Genomic DNA, 19,516 nt, shown 5'->3' on the forward strand with positions numbered 1-19,516 from the left:
TCGATCATGGCTGATCTGTATCTTAACTCCATCTACCCGCCTTGGTTACGTAACCCTTAATACCCTTGCCTAACAAAAATCTATCAATCTCAGTTTTGAAATTATGAATTGACCTAGCCTCAACAGTTACGGCACTAAGTATATAAACTGGTTAAAAAAAGAAAACCCATTTGTTGGAAAATCTAAAATGGAAAATATCAGCATTGTACTACTAAGCAAAACATAAGACAGGTTGAAAATCATGTAAAGTAAGAAATTTATTCAGTGCTACATCACATTGTTACTGTGTGGCAAGGAATCAGAGAGTTTTAGTGATAGCTGTGAGGTCATTCCCTAAGAAGGTATACTTATTTATTTATCAGTGTGGTGATGGATGACCGTTTGCCAATTCTGAGCTGCAACTATTCATCATCAACAACCTAAGGCTTACTTGCAGTCACAGAGTAAAATGCAATAGGAGTGAAGGATCTAAAGGATACTTAGTATGCCTTGATAACCTTGTATCTCAGTCCTTCTCCTCTAGGAGTTTACTTGGCTTGTCCTAGGGAACCATTGAATGAGTTCTGTCAAATAGTTCTTCTGGGTACAGGTAGCCTCTTTATAATACAAGTACCTGTATGACAAAAATTAGATATTTTGCTAGTTTTCATTTAGAAACCAATCATTTAAATCCAATCATAGTACACAAGCAATTTTTGAAAAAGTGACTCCTTTTCAGATCTCAGTACAAAGCTTATTTTGGTACAGTGGTGCAAATTTTGTAAGTTACTAACTGGAGAGGGGAATAATTCAAACTTAAACAATGTTGTGTGGTTGGTTCAATTTGTATTTGACTGACAGTTCCTTTTTGAATTTGAGAGTGTAAGTGATCTTGTAAATGGCTCGGTCTTTAATCAAAAAGGCTCGGAGGTGTTTTGTTCCAAAGTATAATAATTTTATTAAGAAGTTATAATAAGTAGTAAAGCTGTTAAAATACAAGAATACAATTAAACATGCTAATAAGATGTTGGGATACAACCTCGCAAAACTTATCACATACAAGATTCCGAGGTGCACTTCTCAAGGGTCCTTGAAATTACAGTTAAGCGTTCCAACCTCGCTCTGAGAACCTTCCAACAAATACGATTTAATTCTCAGCTTATATACTTTGTTAACACACTAGTTCTACAGGGGCTGTGTGCAAACATGAGGCCTCCCATCAATCATCCTCCCTGTGTCATGGAGCTGCCATCTATTTCACTCCCTTTACATTCCAGATAACTGAATACCAGACATCATTGCCTCCCATATGATTAGTTGTCTCCGACTTATTGAGGACACTATGTTTATCCCTAAGCATCCTGTATTCTTTCTATACTATGGCCAACTCCCTTTACCCATCTTATGCACCTGAGATGTGAATGACACAGGATGCTCATTACTCAAGGGTGCATCATCTACACGAGGCGACCAAAAGCCTGTTGATGCTAACATACCGAGAACAGAAAGCCTTGTTCACAGGAAAAGCCTGTATAATGCTTTTCCTAACAAGGTTAACAATATTATGTAGAAAGCTTGTATAATGCTTCTCTTATAGAGAGGTTGGATATTCAAAATTCAGGGAGCCCCAGTAACTATTTCCTGGGGTATAAAAACGACTTCTGTGTGAATTGGGTGCATTTAGAAAATTCCACAAGAGTAGGCAGTTCAACGTCTCAGAGACGCAACCAGTCAGTACTGATTAGTTTATATTAATTAATGAAAACAGTAACACTGTGTGTATTTTCAATGTTATTTACAAAAGATAAGGATAGTTCTTAGAGTTTTCTCACGGTGTTTGGTTGAAGGATGTCTGCTGTAAATATATAACTACAATGTGTGGCTATTTCTTACGTACTTGTTCATCTTTCATAAAATAGGGCTGCGAAGTGCTTAATAATATTTGGCCTTAATATTGACTTCAATAACTTAGACTTAATTATATCCCCCACTTCCTTTTCGGTGCTAAGTGTCACCGATGTGGGTATACTGACATTTCCCCCGAGGGGAGGGGGGGGGGCCGTGGTGGGGAAGGGAATAGGTTGTTGCTTTTGTTTAATTCGTTCATGGGATGTGGGTGCCGCTGGCAAGGCCAGCATTTATTGCCCACCCCTAATTGCCCTTGAGAAGGTGGTGGTGAGCTGCGTTGGGGACTGACCGTCGGAACACAGTGCTGCTGGGATGGTCTGCACCTTTGCTAATTTTTCATGCTTCTATTTCTACTGCCTCATTTCCCACCTTCTCAGTTATTCTCTGTGTCTCCTAAATGTCTTTAATTTCTTTCATCGTGCTTCCTGGTGCTTCTGGAAGCTACCTTTTCACAATCTCGCTTCTGACATTTTATTTAAATCTTCTGTTTTCCACTCGAACACTTTACAGGTCATTCTATTTCTTTTCTTGTCTGCATATTTTTTTCCCCTTCCCTGCCTTTCATTTTGTTCCTTTTTAAATGCTGTTCATCTTCCTCAGAGGAGAATCCTCAGCCCAACCATCTTTAGCTGCTTCATTAATGACCTTCCCTCTGTGATATTGTCAAAAGTGAAGTTATTCACTGACGATGCCACAGTGTTCAACTGCATTCACAACTCCTCCAATAATAAAGTCATACATTCTGTCCTTACTTTTGTATTTCTATTATAAATTCATATATTCACATTTAGAATGGAAATTGCCTATGCAAAACTTGTCAGGCTGTAATTAAACCCTCCCCCATGAGTGGAGGTGCTGCAATGGCACTACTGGCAGGAGGGTATAATTACAGTGTGACAATTTTACAGAGGCCGTTTGCATTATAAATGTGGATATAAGAATGTATAATGGATATAAGAATGTATAATGGAAATACAAAAGTAAGGGCAGAATCTATGACTTTAAAATGGGGACTGAATTATATCTGACTGCCCAGGTCCAATTATCCAAGATCTTTAATGCTGCTTCATCTGAATATCACACTTGGTCTTGACTTCCCATCCTCACCTTGTTCTTTCATGAAGATGGTTCCACTTCAAAACCAAGAAGAGTTGCTTGAACACAACTACGGTTCTTGGAATCCTCAGCACCAAACAAGAATACTGAGTTAAAAAATTCTGTGACTTCATACTGGAAAAGTGATTCAGTCTGAGGTCGGTTTTTAGCTGGTCCACTAAGGTATGCAGCATGTTCATGTCAGAAGGCTCATGTCATCTATAAAGAGAACAGATGGAAGCAAAGGCTAGAGTGCTGGAAGTGAAAGTAATCAATCCATGTCTGATCTTATCAGTCCTTGATAAACTGCCCAGTCAGAGCAGTAACATTTCATCCAGTGTTGTTTTATCTAAATAGTTTTGTTGACCCATGGTCACATGCTGTTCACTAAATCCTTTCTATCCTACAACACACACAAACATGTATCTCGGTAAACTTTTATTTTGTTGAAGTAAGCTTGCCATTATAGTACTTTTAATCCTTCCATGTTAACTTTCTGAGTATTGAATTTCTTTTTGCAGCTGTTCCCTATCAAAAACTATTTGTGAAAAGGTAGCTTTTTAAAAACGATCTAGTTATACATTACAGAATAGAAAAGGAGAAATACAGGCAAATAGAGAACCGAGTCAGAGGATGTCCTGGATCTTTTAGCTTTGTACTCAATTTTTATCTTAACTTTTTTACAGTACTGAATATAGAGCAAAATAGTGGGCAACTTGCACCAGACTAGAAGTATGTACCTGACGTGTAGGAGTGCCAGGAAACATGGGGAGAGGGTCTTGGGGTTTTTGAAGGCTGGTGAAGTTCTGTGATTCAGCAGGAAGGGGGAAGGAGTGTGGATTTTGCAGCATTGATGAAGTGGTACTGGGGTTTTGTAGCACTATGGTAGGACTCTTGCTGTTTCGTAACACTGGGGAGGGGCTCCTGGGGTTTAGCTCATAGGAGATCCAGTGGTTTGGCACCACTAGAGTTTCCAACCAACATATCTGGATTACCAGACAGTTTGTTTTTTATAGAATTCAGAAAAGAAATCAATGTAATTAAAACTGGATGATCCGCCCATTGAAGACAAAAATGTACCCATATATATTTGTTTCAGTTAACTACCAGATACGGAGTAGAAATTGAAGCAGTAGGGACTCTTGTACTAAGCAGCACTTTGCCAACCTGCATCATCTTCGAGCACTGTGTAATTCCATTAAGAATGTACAGATACACATAGGGTGATGGTGGGGAGGTACTAGTTAACGAGTTGTGAAAATATTGAAAACTGTCAGAAATGATTAACTTAACAATTATATGTGACCCCTTCCAGCAATGTTCTACCTTCCTATACGGCAACGTCAGTGAGATTTACGTACCCATGCATGAATCAGAATATCTATGATTCCAGCTTTTTCTGTTTTTCCAGTATGTGCCATCTCTTTTATTTTTTCCCAAAGGCCACATTTGTACTGCAAATGCAGATCTCAGACTAGTGTTACGTTTTTGGGGTTTTACTCCAGAATATTTTTCACAAGTTCGGCATCTCCGACCATTTCTATTGAGAAGCACTCATTTCCTGTGAATCAGAGAGTGATCCTCCTTGACTTTGGGAGTTGGTAGAATAAATACTTCACTAAACTTATCACTGTATTTTGGCTTGCTACTTGTATACCTCGTGATCTTCCTCAACTTCGGAAAGCAGTAGAATAAAAATCCCACTAGATTGTGGCTTAGGCTGTAAATGCAAAACAGATTTGTTAAACTGCAAATGGATAAGCAAAGAGTAGTAATGACACACGGTAGATTTACTGTAGGTACGGGCTTAATTATCCCTCCTTGGATAATAGTAAATAACAGCCCCGTTTGCTATGTCAAACTTCAATGTAAAGTGGACCTGGCCTAAAGTCCCTGACTTAACCTTGCATGTTTATTCACTGCTGATTTTCCATGTGGTGTCTCCCATGGCTTCAGGCACACTCTTCAGTTGGAACAGGACAGGCTGAGCTATACTTTCAAAATTTGACTGGGACATAGGAAATATAAATCTATCTCTTAAACTCAGATAGAGCTGCCAATAAAACATACATTCAAACAAATCACACAGGATGCTTAAACTTGAATTGAACACCTGTCACAGACATAACTTCTATTCTGGCACCATTATGTATCAAAACAAGGTGGGCTTTTTTCTGTAAGTTAACCCTGTGTGCACCATGTGAAAAGGAAAGAAGCTAATAACATGATCTATTATAGGCAAAAAGACTTACTTTTTTTATCATAACTGTTTCATTTTTGAGTCCGACTAAGATTTCTTGAATTTTTTTACTGTAATCAAAAGTTGATTTGAGGCTCCAGCTTGTACAGATACTATGGATGTTGATTTGGTGATACACAGATATTCATGGCTTCATGTCCACATCGTACCTAAAGCAAGCATTGAAAGTGAAATTGAAATACTTTTTCTGAATATACAGGCTATTGATACAAATAGCTGTAACTTGCTCGACAGTGCCTGTTGTAGTTCGAGGGGTGGTAAAAATTCATTTCTGCCCAAAAACGGGTACGCAGGAGGCACAGAGAACGATACCTGGGGGTTAAATTGGTTAACCCCCGAATCTGGATGCAGGCATCGCGGTGCGCGATTAGCCCGCGCCTGGTGGTTCCAATGCAGGCAGCGTGTTAGATTTGTGCTGCCTCCTCATTTACCTGATAGTAGCACAGCATGGAGGCCTAGCTGCGTTGTTCTCTCCATCTTCGGCACTTCTCACCTGCAGGGGAGCCCTCGCATGAGTTCCTCGCATCTCTTAAAGGCAGCCTGCACCATATACATAAGTGCAAAATATAAGATATGGGTCCGCAGGGAGTCTGAATAGAGATCAGATATCGCACATGTAAAACACAGATGCAGGTCCTGTCCCTATGTTTACAAACTGATGAGTTATGTTAAACTATTGAATAAATGTTGCGCACTACTAAATCCCACATTTTCCAATCTGCATGCCAGACCTCACCAATCTGCCGATCTGAGTTTATACCATACCTGCGAGAGTGTGTGCACCAAGGTTCTCTGCTGATGCACTAGAGGCCTTGGTGCAAGAGATGGACAGAAGGAAGGGCATCCTATATCCGCAGAGGGGCAAGAGGCCCTCCAGACATATGCTCAAGAGGCAGTGAGAGGCAGTAGGGGTCAATGCCAGGCGCATAGCACCATGAAGATAAGAAATAGGAGCAAGAGTAGGCCATATGGCCCCCCGAGCCTGCTCCGCCATTCAAACCAGATCATGGCTGATCTTCAACTTCAACTCCACTTTCCTGCCCGATCCCCATATCCTTTGATTCCCCTAGATTCCAAAAATGTATCTATCTCAGCCTTGAATATACTCAACGAATCACCATCCACAGCCCTCTGAGGTAGAGAATTCCAAAGATTCACAGCCCTCTGAGTGCAGAAATGCCTTCTCATCTCAATCTTACATGGCCGACCCCTTATCCTGCAACTGTGCCCTCTGGCCCTCTGGATGCAGGAAGAAGTTCAATGCTTTGACACGAATGGTCAAGGTGAGTGAGGTCAACTTGTTAAGTGGCATCTCCTACAAGCTGCACCACTAGCCACATCCACTGCTCCACACACTACACTCCCCATCACCCACATACCAACAAACTCTTTCAATCAGTACTTAACTCTTCCAATCAGATGCTTCCTCTCACCCTCACACATTAACACTGTTGCAAGCCGCACACCCACAACTCACAGGTCACACACTGGCAACTATTCAACTATGATAGGCACATCACCCAAACATCCTGCAGGATGCTTACCAAAACATGTCCCGCTTTATCGCAGGAGAAGGTGGTGCATAACAGGAGGCAGCAAATGGCAGTGGCATTTAGCCCCTCGAGCCTGTTCCGCCATTCACTGAGAGCATGGTTGATCTGTGACTTAACCCCATATACCCACCTTAGTCCCATTCCCCTTAATACCCTTGGTTAAGAAAAATTTATCAATCTCAGACTTAAAATGAACAATTGAGCTACCAATTGTGGAAGAGCATTCCAAACTTCCCAACTTTTGCATGTAGAAGCGTTTCCTAACTTCACACCTGCAAGTTCTGGCTCTAAATGTTAGGCTATGTTCCCCTAGCCCTAGGATTCAAGTATAGGAGACCTCCAAAAACAGGTACAAATGCATCATTAGCCAGAAGCAATAATCCAGCAACTAACTTGTAAATCTTGCATGGTCCCTTTAAATAGGGCTGGTGGGGGGGTCCTTCAGGCCATCTACAACATGTTTAGTTGGTTATGGTTAAGACAGTGCGTTGGCTGCAGCATTAAGTGCCAAAACGTTGTCTATCCCTTTAAATCAGCGTTACACACTGATCTAACGCATATTCTCCTTACTTTACATGCAGCCGACGTTCGTTATCTGCGCCTGCGCGAGCCCCTTTACCAAGATGGCGTTCAGACGCATTCCAGATGCCATTTTGGAACTTCTGGAGGCCATGTAGCGCCTGTACAACTGGTGCTACACAGCCGAATTTCTAGCCCTGTGTCTTAAAGGATAGGTCCAAGGTGCACCTAATATTGGGCACGGGCCTTCTTATTGTCGAACTGGCAAGCTGAGGACATCTAATGGGCGTCCCCAGGCAGTTCACCAGAGAAGAGACCTTGAAGATCTACAGCAGCCCTAAGATAAGTCTATAGAGGGGGGAGACCAGAATAATGGGCGATCGGGAGAGGGGGGCGACTGGGATGGGAGTGGGACGATCGGGAGGGAGAGTGGCGGTGGCCAGGATCGAGGAGGATGGTGGTGGCGATCGACGGTGGGGAGGCGGAGGGTGTTGAGATCGTGATTGAGGGAGGTCAAGGTTGCGATCGAAGGTGCGCAAACGGTTTTAATGTGGGGTCGGCACATTTAATTCAGGAACAGTGTGGATTATAGCGGCATTAACTTGGCAATATGTCCATGAACCAATTATCTAGAATGGAATCTGGATTGAAAGCAGCACAAACCTGAGTCCAAGTAAGTAAAGAACTACAACTAACTAAATCTGATTGAAATGCCTGCTAATGATTAATTTTTTTTTTGTTCCCTTTTTCAGAGAAGACTTTGAAGAAATATTTGATATCATAATCACAAATGCTTTGAAGCCAGGTTTCTTTTCACAAATACCACAACAGAGGCCCTTTCGAACTCTTGGTAAGTTCTAAAATCCTCTGAAATGAATGAAATATCTTAAATGAAACCATGGCCAAGGAAATGACTTCATTGGTTTGCTGCTAATTCAAAGTTAATATGGAGGGCACGGGGATTGTGGACTTCTGATTATGTGTGTGAATTCTATCAGTTCTCACTGCCTGTTTCAATGCAGTCCAGAATACTTGTCTGAAAATAAAACTATTTCAGTTTTTCAGCCAAGCCAAGCTGAGTCAGTCAGGAATATGTAAGCCCAAGCTTGTGACTGGAGGTGCTGCAACATAGCTGATGAGCATAAGCTGCTTTCCAGTGTGACTGTGAAAGGGAATGCCACGAATACCAGTAATACTGAACGATGTGCTTCTATATCAACAGCTGCAGTCGAGCCGATGTTTAGAGACCAACAATTCCACTAAATTACGAGGCAGCATTTTTTTTGCGTTTGTTGTGGGAAATGAATGACTATGCTTCATATTGATATTAAAAAAGTTAAATCCACTCCTCTGCTTATCAACATACGATTGATCAATGTGTGTCTTAGTAGAAACAGGGTGTGTCACATTTGGAGACTTGTAGATAAAACAATACTAGTTTTGCAAATAATTTTTGACATTTTATTTATTTTGTTTGCCACCCCTCCCCCTCTACCCTAAGGACTTATCATCCCGCATACCATTCCACGGCAGAGGGCAGGCACCCAATTCCTGGCCTGAGCAAGGACTAGCATATGAAATGCAAAGAAGCCTTACCGTGTTCCAGTGTTTCCTGCTGGATTTACCCATTACTGGAGGCTTCCTTCTACAGTTATATAGGTTCTTACTTGATTCTTTTGTGGCTGCACTCTGGTTCTATAGAAATTGTTGGTTCTTTCAAGTCTCAGCACTGTCACAAGGTCAGGTCAGGAGAGCAAGCAGTTAACATCATGTCCACTCCACATCTAGGCAGGCTCCCTATTGTTGCAACAGGCACAAGCTTGTTGTTTGGGATGCTCCTCGGAAGGAAGGAAGCTGTGGTGATCGTGCAGGTTCCTTCCTAACCTCCCTTACGATATTTCCATTTTAGGACAACAAAATGCCTGACCTCTCCCCCGTTGTCTCTTGGAGTAGCCTTCTCCCTTATAGCTTTGCTTGTTTCCTAGCTTCCAGAGCATTCCAAGCTCATTCCCAACTTTACTTTTTTTAAATTTTATTCCCGTGGGAGGACATTGGGTTTTACATGACTTTCCAGTGGCAGAACATCTGGGTCAGGGATAAGCTACACACATACAGGCCCAATCCAACTGGGCCAGAGCACCTCATGATATTGGCAAGGAATCCTCTTTGTTCTGGGTATCCTTCCATTTTGTGATTTACACTAACAGGTTTGCTGATTAGGTGTAGGGTTGGATGCATTGTTGGATCTGAGGACATGGGAGACGATTTTCACTTTATATGGCTATCGGGCGGATGGCAAGCAGTATGATCATGCCATCCACCCAATGTCCTTGATGTGAGGCCTGATCCATTTTGAGGGATGGGACTCATTTTCATTTGGTCGATGAACTAGCACTCACAGGCAGCTCACTAATAAGGGTGGGCAGGAAATCTGGAAGCCGAGCCAAGAAATAATGGATAAAGAGAGGGAGGCAATCGTGAGAGGGAGCTTCACGGATGGGCGTCCCCACAAAAATCAGTGCCACAGCTTTTGTAACATTTCTGAGTGGCCTGCAGCAGTCTCTTTAAGCACCCCTGGCTAGGTCGCTCAATGCCTGGCGCATGCTTCACCCATTGGCACTTGATAATTGTGTCAGGGTCATACAAACAGCATAAGACCTCGATTAGCATATTGATGGTAGCCTCCTGCCTGAAACATGCGTTCACTCCATCCACTCATTTCTATCATGGATCAAAAATGAAGGTGGCTGGAGCAGGAGTGGAAACAGGGTGGTAAGTGCTGCATAGTGATTCTCAGAGCGTTACCGCCCCGTTCCTGTCGGGCAGAGGCCCTGAAATCCAATGGTGTCAATAACCTGCTTACGATGGGCTTGAGCTGAGGCAAAGAATCCTTGTTCCAGATACGATAGAATATGGTAGTTTGGTATGAGGATCCATACATGGTTTAAATCAGTTGACTGAAGTGGACATTATTTATATTTACATTTAATTGGATCTGCACACACAAATAAAATTGAATGTACTGCCCCAAGCAGGCTCTTTTATTCCTATTGTCCAGTGAATCACAAAGGCCTATTAAACACAGCTGACACTAAGAATTGTAACTCTCTTAAGCACAGGATATCTATCCTCTCTCGTGAAAAGACAGCAGCAGTGTCAGGTAACTGGATAACCCAATACATGGAGAAATGTGCATGTGCACACATGCATAAACTGACAATGATCAACAAGGCCACAATGATATTGTGAACAGTAGTATTAATGATCTTTAGTGACATTTTCAAATTGTTAGAGATATAAATTTTTAAAGTCAACTGAGTTTAGTTGTGAAGCAGTGTCACAGAGGGAAATGTGGGAACACTGAAGGCCTGGTGAGCCTTTGTCTAAACCACACAAGAGTCGAATGTGTAAGTTGTATAAAGCGCCTGGCTGGAGTTTATTATTGTCATAAAAAGAAGTCATCGTATTAAAGCAGCAAGTATTACCATTTGTATTCTTTTGCAGGTACTGAGATTGCCAAACAGTCAGAGGAAGGTTTGAGTTGTATGTAGCTAAACATTCCTGGTCACAAAATATTCAGGAGGGATAGAGTAAGAGTAAATGGGGTGGGGTGGCAGTGTGAGTGAAAGATTCTATACAGCACTAGAACATAAGAATGTCCTGCGGATTGCATTAAGACACAGTTCTCATGGATAGAGAAGGGAAATAATGCAATTCTCAGTGCGTATTACAAGCCACCAGAGGAGATGAAATAGAAGAGATTTGCAAAACTATCCAGCGAGGTATGTAAGTACAACAGGGCAATAATATTGAATGATTTTTAAGTATTCCAAGACAGACTGGAATAAAGGTGACGTGTGTGGTCAAAGTGGGGAACGCTTTTTAGATTACATCCAAAACTTCTTCCTAGATCAATTTGGTTTTAATTTAACATTGAAAGAAACATTGCTTCATTCAGTTCTAGGAAATCAAGTGGAACAAATAACTAATGTGAGAATAGGAATTGGGAAATGGTGACCACAACATAGTTAGGTTTAATGCAAAAATAGAAAAGGATAATGAAACGCCGAAGATAAGCATGCTTGACAGAAAAAGGGCAATGTTCAATGAGATAAGAATGGATTTGATCCAAACTAACTGGGTACAAAAATTAGCAAACAGATCGATGGATCAGCAGTCGGAAATCTTCAAATGGATAGAGTGCAAAATAAATACATTGCTACAAGGTTAAAAAAAAGAGCACACCAAAGAAAAGACTTCCATGGTTAAATAGAAAGATTAAAGCTAACAAACTTAAAAGAGAGACATAGGGGCGGTTTCTTGCAATGGAAAATCGGGAGCTGGGGAGGCATCGCGTCTGCCCCATTGATGCCCATGGCCCGCTTAATGCAATTCTCAGGTGGGCCTGTAATTGGGTGAGGAGCCTGCCCGCCTGAAACAGATTTTTGTTAGGTAAGGGGATTGAGGGACATGGAACCAAGGTGGGTAAATGGAGTTAAGGTACAGATCAGAGGTGATCTAATTGAATGGAGGAACAGGCTCAAGGGAACTGAAATTCTAGGAAAGGAAACACTGGGGTAGAATTTCCTGAAAATTGGGCCGGAGGACAACACACTTGCATGGAAGCCCACCCACATTTTCATTCGTTAACTTAGTTGGACAGAAAATTGGTGGACTCTCTGGAGCGTTCGCTACTCTCTGCTCGATTTTCCTGGGTGGAGACCAGTCTCACAGGAGGTGCCATTCTTGTTCCTGATGCTCTGCTTAAACCACACTTCCTTGAATTGTAAGTTGAAGTCTGCCACTGTTGCCTGGCTGGCACTGAATTGCCAATGCATCCAAACAACCATGCACTGCCAGTCTTGTCCTACAGTAGTAGTTGGATGTTACTCCAAGGTTTCACCAGTTACTGTTCCCGCCTGTTCATCCACCACCTTGCTAAAGAAACCACGCCTGACGAACAGTTTGCTCTGCCCATAACCAGGGTGTGTATCATATGACCTCTCACATCTTTCCCTTGAGCAGATTAGACACCTAAGATAACCTCAACCTGAAATGTGTGGTGTTGAACTGTTTTCTGGCCACATCAGGCATCCCTGTGTGGCCGAGAATATATTCTCTGGATAAAATGTTTTAAATTCAAACTGTGCAGTGAAATACGAACTTTGTCTCTGCCTAGCCCCAAAATTCCTCCTTAGCCAAGCAATTTCTTTGGTTCTTGTCGACATTTTTAAGTATCACCGTTACGATTCAGTTCACTTTAAATTTGAAATGTTTTAAATTGCCTTCAGTCTACAAATGCTATTCAAAGATCCAACCACCTGTTACCATGGGTACAATTTTGGTTTTTTTGCACTGGATAGTCTCTCAGGTTCAGTGTCACTGGTCGCTTCCATAACGAGATCTCACATTCCTTAAGATCTGGAGTGCACCTTTTACTACCCAATATCTATTTAAATGATGGCATGAATCAGGGATCATAACACAGAACCCTACTCTGTATACTGGCTACTGAACAATCACACGTGGACTCTCTTTATGGAAGACAAACTGAAAAGCACTCTATCCAGTTGTGGTGCCTCTTTGTACCAACAGCTAGTTTGTTTTACATAAAATACACAAATGAATTATACAGTTTTCTCAATAAGAATTCTCCTATGTTCCTTGGTTATGAAAAATAATAAACAACAACAATTGACATTTATAAAACGCCTTTAATGTAGTAAGACGTCACAACACGCTATCTCACTAAAAATTGGTATATTTTTCTACCATACCTTTTTAAAGGTAAACTCATTCAGATTTTTAAAGCATTGATAGTTTCTTGCTGGTGCAGCAAAAATATAGATCTCTCTGTGGATGAGAGAGAGAGTTAGCCCACTTTTAAGTTGATGAGATGGGTGGTTCAGTCTACAGAACTATCAATCAAAATTATTACCCTGAGGTGAATGCCTACCTTTGATGTGTGAGTTCAAGACTTCCAGCATCTGTCTTAATTAAAGCTCTCTATGTGGAAATGAAATAGAACAACACCTGGACGCTGAGATGTTGCAGGGAGTGACCTTCCTATAATCGCTCAAAATGTTTTACATTGTACACAACAATCCTTTGAACAACTAATTAACATTTCAAGTCACCATGGTAACCAGCCTGGCTTCTTACTGAAAAAAATGTTGAATCTAGCATTACAGAAATGTTACAAGTTTTAAAAAATCAACTCAGGCGACAATGGTAAAATCTAATTTGTTACACCCATCAAGCTTGCCTCATCCAGACACAAAGCATTCTGTAAACGATCGAGCCACTCCCAAACCATGTAATCTCCTGACAGGGGCAAAAAACAAAAAAACTGCAGTCAATTTAGGAAAAACTCAGGGAAGTTCTTCTCTAGCTCCCCAACTCAATCAATCAAGGCTTTAGGAGACCATGTTAGACCATAACTCCTAATAATCTCAGATAGCTAGGAACTTACCTCCTAAAACTGAAAATGTCAAAAGAGCAGTGTCATCTTTTCTACTGCATATAAAAGCAAAAAGCAGTTCATGGCTTCTGTAGATAGTAATGGAAAAATCCCTGATGGTAAGGACTCTTAAAGCAAAATGTCCTCTACTTACAAAGCTTTTGCAGTAAGTTGCCTCCACACAGGGAGAAACTGAATCTATCTTCTTTGGCTCCCACCAAAAATCCTGTACCCTTGCCCCTGACTCCATTCCTTCCCTCTCCTCAAATCTCATGTCCTACCCATCAGCAAGACTGCTTACTTTCATCTCTGCAACATTGCTATCACTCTCCCTACCTCACTGCCACTGAAACCTTTATCTATGCTTCAGTTAATTCAGACTTGAATTCTCCGATGCGGTCCTCATAATCTCCCCAGCTCCATCCCCTACAAACTCCCAACTCATACAAAACACCACTGGCCACATCCTGTTGTTGTAAAATTACGATTTTTTTTTAAATAAGCAAAACTCTGATACGCTTCCTGCAGTTTTTGTTGGCAGGCTATTCATAAAATGGAAGATTATGGAAACAACATAGTGCAATTGAGATTTTACTGAATGATGTTAAGCAATTCAAACGAGGGCGCAGAACTGTGCTATTTATAAGAAAAATCTAAAATTTAAACTTACATGGTGTTTACCATATCTATCAAAAACATCTCAAAGCACTTTACATAAAATGAATTATTTTGAAGTGCAGTTGCTATTGTTATGTAGGCAAATACAAAAACCAGTTTGCACACAAACACGATTCCATGAATGGCAATGAAATGAATGACCAGTTAATCTATTTTTGGCATTGGTTGAGGGAGAAATTATAGTCAGGACACAGGGAAAATTTATGCTCTTCTTCAAACTGTAACATGTGATTTTCACCTTCACAACAGGCCTTAGTTTATCCAAAGAGTAGCACCTCTGATAGTATAGCATTCTCGCAGTGCTGCACTGAAGTGTCAGTCTAGATTTTATTTTCAATTTCTGGCTAGATCTTAAACCCACAAACAGAGGGGAGAATGCTACCAACGTAGCCAAGCCAACATACTAGGATGAAAAAAATGCCACTCAGTTCATCAAGCTCATCTTTCTCGTAACATAACTCTACCCGCCTGGCATCCAACGGCATTTTGAACTAGTTTAATATTTTTGTCTCTACTACCTTGCCTGGCAGACAATTCCAAACATTTCATAGAATCATAGAAATTATAGCACAGAAGGAGATCATTTAGCCCATCGTGCCTGTGCCAGTACTAGTTCTTGAACTGGAGCTTTCTACTCTAATCCCATTTCCCCGCCCTATCCCTGAATCTTTTATATCCTTCATTTTCAAATACTTTCGCAATTTCATCTTAAATGATGTTATATTCTCAGCTTCAGTAGCAACTATTGATAAAACATTCCATTTTCTAATAACAGTGTGAAAGAAAATTCTTTCTTCGCCTTTCATCCCTCTAGCAATAATCCTCAGTCTGTGCCCTCTTGATACCAATTCGCCAAACAGTGGAAATAATGGGCCAGAATTTGCTGCCAAAATAACGGCGAGTTTAATGGCGCTTGCTGTTACTAATGTGTAAATTGTCCAGCTATGGCGGGGAAGAGATATCCCGTGAATTGCAAATCGCCACAAGTTGTTGGATGATTTGAACTGCTCCGCTGTTAGCCTCGCAAAAACAGCAGTTCGCCGTCAGTATCCCCGAGAGTTTCAAGATATTGCTGCGTTTGCACATTAATTGCCAATTAAACTCATCACAGAAAATTAGGACTGGTAATTAACAGCATAACTACCTTTTTAATGACGACATGTATGTCCCTGCAATGCCACTCACCTCTCCGGTCCAGAAAGGGAACAATTTAAACTGTGGAGTCTCATTCCTACAGGTAGTAAATTGTTGCTAAATTGTTTTTAAATTTTAAATTTTTACATTTTTTTCTTACTTTTCCTTTCTGTCTCTTTATTCTCTCTCTCTTAATCCAATCTTTCTTTCCCTTTCTTTATTTCTCTTTCTCTACCTGATTCACCCTATTTCCCTTTCCGTCCTTCCTCTGTTTCTTTCTCAATCCTTAAATCTAATTGGTTAAGGAGATAGACTGTTGGTCTTGTCGTTCGCCAAGGTCCCAGATGCCCCGTTTCCCTCACCGCACCATTATCAACTCACACTTCCAACAATTTGCAGTGCAAACATTTTTCAAGCTGAAGAATGAGGGAAAAAGTCTAACTGAGCACTCCATGAGATGCCCTGTTCCAGCAAAATCTGGGCCAATATTTCAGTGCTTCCTTTCTCAAAACCTTTTCTAATTTTGAAAACCTTTATTAGATCACCTTTAATCTTTGTTGTTTCAGTAAAAAAAAACATATATAAAATCCAGAAGGCCATTTGCCTTTTTTTGACCTTTTCTACCTGAACTCCCATTTTTAAAGATTTGTACCCCTAGATCTGTCGATTTCACTGCTCTATTTAAAAAAAACTTACTGTTTAGAGTATGCTTCCTTGCACTGTTCATTTTCCTAAAATGTGTTAGTGCACATTTCTGTGCACCGAATTGTATCTACCAGCTACCTACCCACTTTGATAACCTATCTATGTTTTCTGCATTCTTCCTCATTTTTCCATGCTCCCTAAGTTGAAGACCATCAAACTTCAATGCCATTCAGTTATCCTCTTCTGTCTATATATAAATCATCTGTATGTAAATGAAAAACAAATGAAGCCCCAACAAAGATCCCAGGAGCACATAACTACCCATATCGCACCAATCCAAAACACATCCATTCACCACTACTCTCTGCTTTTAGTCCCCTACCCATCTCTTAATCCATGTGGCTACACTTTATTTAATACTATTCATTACCCTTTGAATAAATTTTTAAAAATCTGACATCTGTTTTAAATTTACTTTCATTAACTTGAATCCTACTAACCTGTCCTACTCTGAAATAATATTCTGAATTTACCTCACCTGTACTACTTAATATTTAACACATCACAAGAATTCCCCCTTTGGCCACCTTCTCTTTAAACCGTGGAACTTGAATGTCTCTGATCATACCATTCCTGTTGCTCTTCTTTGCACCCTCTCCAATATATGTCTGTCCTTTTTGTAGTGTGGAGATGCCATTATTTCTAATGGGAGAAAATAAATTACAGAAACTTCCTCTTGCTAACCTGAAAGGAGTATACTGTCATTTATCACATTTTCTATAGTTTTCTTTATTTTTTATGCTTGTATGACTAGAAGGTGGGGGAGGGGGGGTCACCACCCTGCAAAATGTTGTTCAATAGCTGGGTAAAGACTAAATGGAAACTCAAACCATCGGAATGTTTCTGGTCAATAAACAGATGGTGCTGGATTCTAACATAACCTCAAGGGTAATCTGGAGTTCAGTAATACCAGAAGTTATTCCCTGTCTGTTTGTGTGAAAGTAAACCAGCATTTTGTGATATAACGCATTAATTGGGCATGTGGGGCCTCAGTCATGCATCCATATCATAATCCTGTTGACTTGTTAGTTGCCCATATTTCAATAGCTGATTTCTTAGGTCAGTGTAATAGGTCATTAATTACCCCTGCTAACTAGCAGGTTTTCAAAATCGCCTTGATTCCAATTATTTGCAACATTAGTTTTGACAGTGCTTTGTCACAACAAAGATATATTTTGCAGAACAGTGCAATCCTATGTAGAAGGCCTGTGATGTGGGATATAAGATCACTCCTTACTCACTTCATGACCTCCAACTTCTCCAACTCCTGTGGAGGAATAATCAAAGAAGGAGGTTCAGGGGCTCTTTATTGATGTGTGTAAAATATTAAGTGATAAGGTGAACCTAGATTATTACTTCAAAGTACACCAAGAAACTAGAAACAGAAGATATAAATTTAAATTACTGAAAAGTATGTTTAGAACAGATATGAGAAAAAACTTATTCACTCAGACTGATAAATGTTTGGGATAATCTACCATGCAAGTAATGGAGGCAAAGGCATTGGGGTTATTCAAAAAACAAATAAACGAAAAGGAGAGTTAATTGATATATTGGAAGGTCGAGCTTCAATGAGCTGACTGGTTTTGCTCAATTTATCTTTTGGTCTGTTCTTATGAGTGAATGGTTCAGCTGTGTTTTGCCCTCCTTACTTTAATGTTGCTTTTTTAAAAGCAAGCAGCTCACATAAAGGCTATTGGAAATGTCACTTATCAAAGGAGCGCCAAGTGCTGAAACAGATCAACGTTACTCAGTGAGTTTCTCTAAACTGCAAGCAGAATTTTCCAACAAAAAACGAACTTTTATTCAAAATTAACTGACGCATGAAAGGTTATCAAGGGAAACTGCTTTTTAAGTTGAATCATCTTCAAAACAGGATACAGATTTTTTTAGAAGCTGAAGTAACTTTTCAATAATAACCTGTGAGACTTTTCAATGGGACACTCCTGTGCTTTATACAATGCCTTTGGTGTTGTACTGATGTTTACAGTATGCTGCTGTCAAAAAGATAAAGCTAATGGTGCAAACCAGTATCAGAGTAAGCAAAATTATTTCCAGACAGTGGCCTCACTTTGATTTCACTTTAGCTTTTTTTAGCTTGCTGTTAAAAGTTATTTTTTTAAATTCTGGTTATGAACTTTTTTATTTCTATAGATTGAGAACAGCTGATTGACCCATCAGTTGTTCTCAATTGGGTAAAACTGCAGCAGACGGAAGCCAACAAAGAAAGAAAAACAAAGAAGGACTTGCATTTACAAAGCGCCTTCATGACCTCAGGATGCCCCAAAGTGCTTTACAACCAATGAAGTACTTTTGAAGTGTAGTCACTGTTGCCATGTAGCAAGTAGGACTCTACGCACATCGGTGTATGTAACACAGAGATTTATCATCCACCACTGTACAGACATGCAGTCAGGCAGTATAGCCACAGGTCCCTGCTCTCCACTGATGAAAGTTAATTGTACTGCCCCAGTAGATCTATCATAGTATTTTAACTTTTTCTTAACTTTTACGAAGAAAATGGCCCAGTATTTCCTGAAAACTTATGCTGAAACAACGGCATAGGTATGGCGGAATACTGATTTACAACAAGAGATCGAGGAAAATTGGGCTTAAGTGATTTACACCTGTTTCTTTCGCTACGCCAGAATTGCCTTGTCCAGGAATTGGATAAATGTTTAAAGAGAAAAAAATTGCAGGACTACAGGGAAAGAGCAGGGGAATGGGACTAACCGGATTGCTCTTAAAAAGAGCTGGCACAGGCTTGATGGGCTGAATGGCCTCCTGTGCTGTATCGATTCTATGATTCTATGCCTTCATTTTTTGTGCCGTAACCTTTGTCGAAACCCTCCTCTGCTCATTAACAAAAGACTGGAGAACACGAGTTTCCTGCATTCTGAACAGGCATTTAAGGTGAAGCTAGATAAGTACATGCTGAAGAAAGGAATAGAAGGATATGTTGATAGGGTGAGATGAAGTAAGGTGGGTGAATGCTCGTGTGGAGCGTAAACACCAGCATGGACCTGTTGGGCCGAATGGCTTGTTTCTATGCTGTAAATACTATGTAATGCTAAAATATTAGGCGCAGCAGAACCCAAAGTCATATTTCAGGTGTTTTATGGCGATTTTTTTAATCAATTTTTTTTTTCCTTACACGGCCCTTACTGGATCTTTGAATGCATTTTTATAGCATCAGAATAAGTTACATGAAATGCTTCCATGATT

At 40.5% G+C, this 19,516-nt stretch overlaps 1 protein-coding gene across 4 annotated transcripts in view; it reads left to right on the plus strand.

Annotated features, from left to right (window-relative positions):
• nt5dc1 (5'-nucleotidase domain containing 1) overlaps nucleotides 1–19,516 on the plus strand; it is a 568,661-nt gene that overhangs the window by 410,043 nt on the left and 139,102 nt on the right. For all 4 annotated transcript variants that reach the window (XM_067984694.1, XM_067984695.1, XM_067984698.1 and 1 more), the window contains exon 8: nucleotides 8,067–8,164. In XM_067984694.1, coding sequence (XP_067840795.1) covers nucleotides 8,067–8,164 — 98 coding nt within the window. The remainder of the gene's footprint in view (nucleotides 1–8,066; nucleotides 8,165–19,516) is intronic.

This window comes from Heptranchias perlo, chromosome 5, assembly GCF_035084215.1.
Source record: "Heptranchias perlo isolate sHepPer1 chromosome 5, sHepPer1.hap1, whole genome shotgun sequence".
Taxonomy (NCBI): Eukaryota; Metazoa; Chordata; class Chondrichthyes; order Hexanchiformes; family Hexanchidae; genus Heptranchias; species Heptranchias perlo.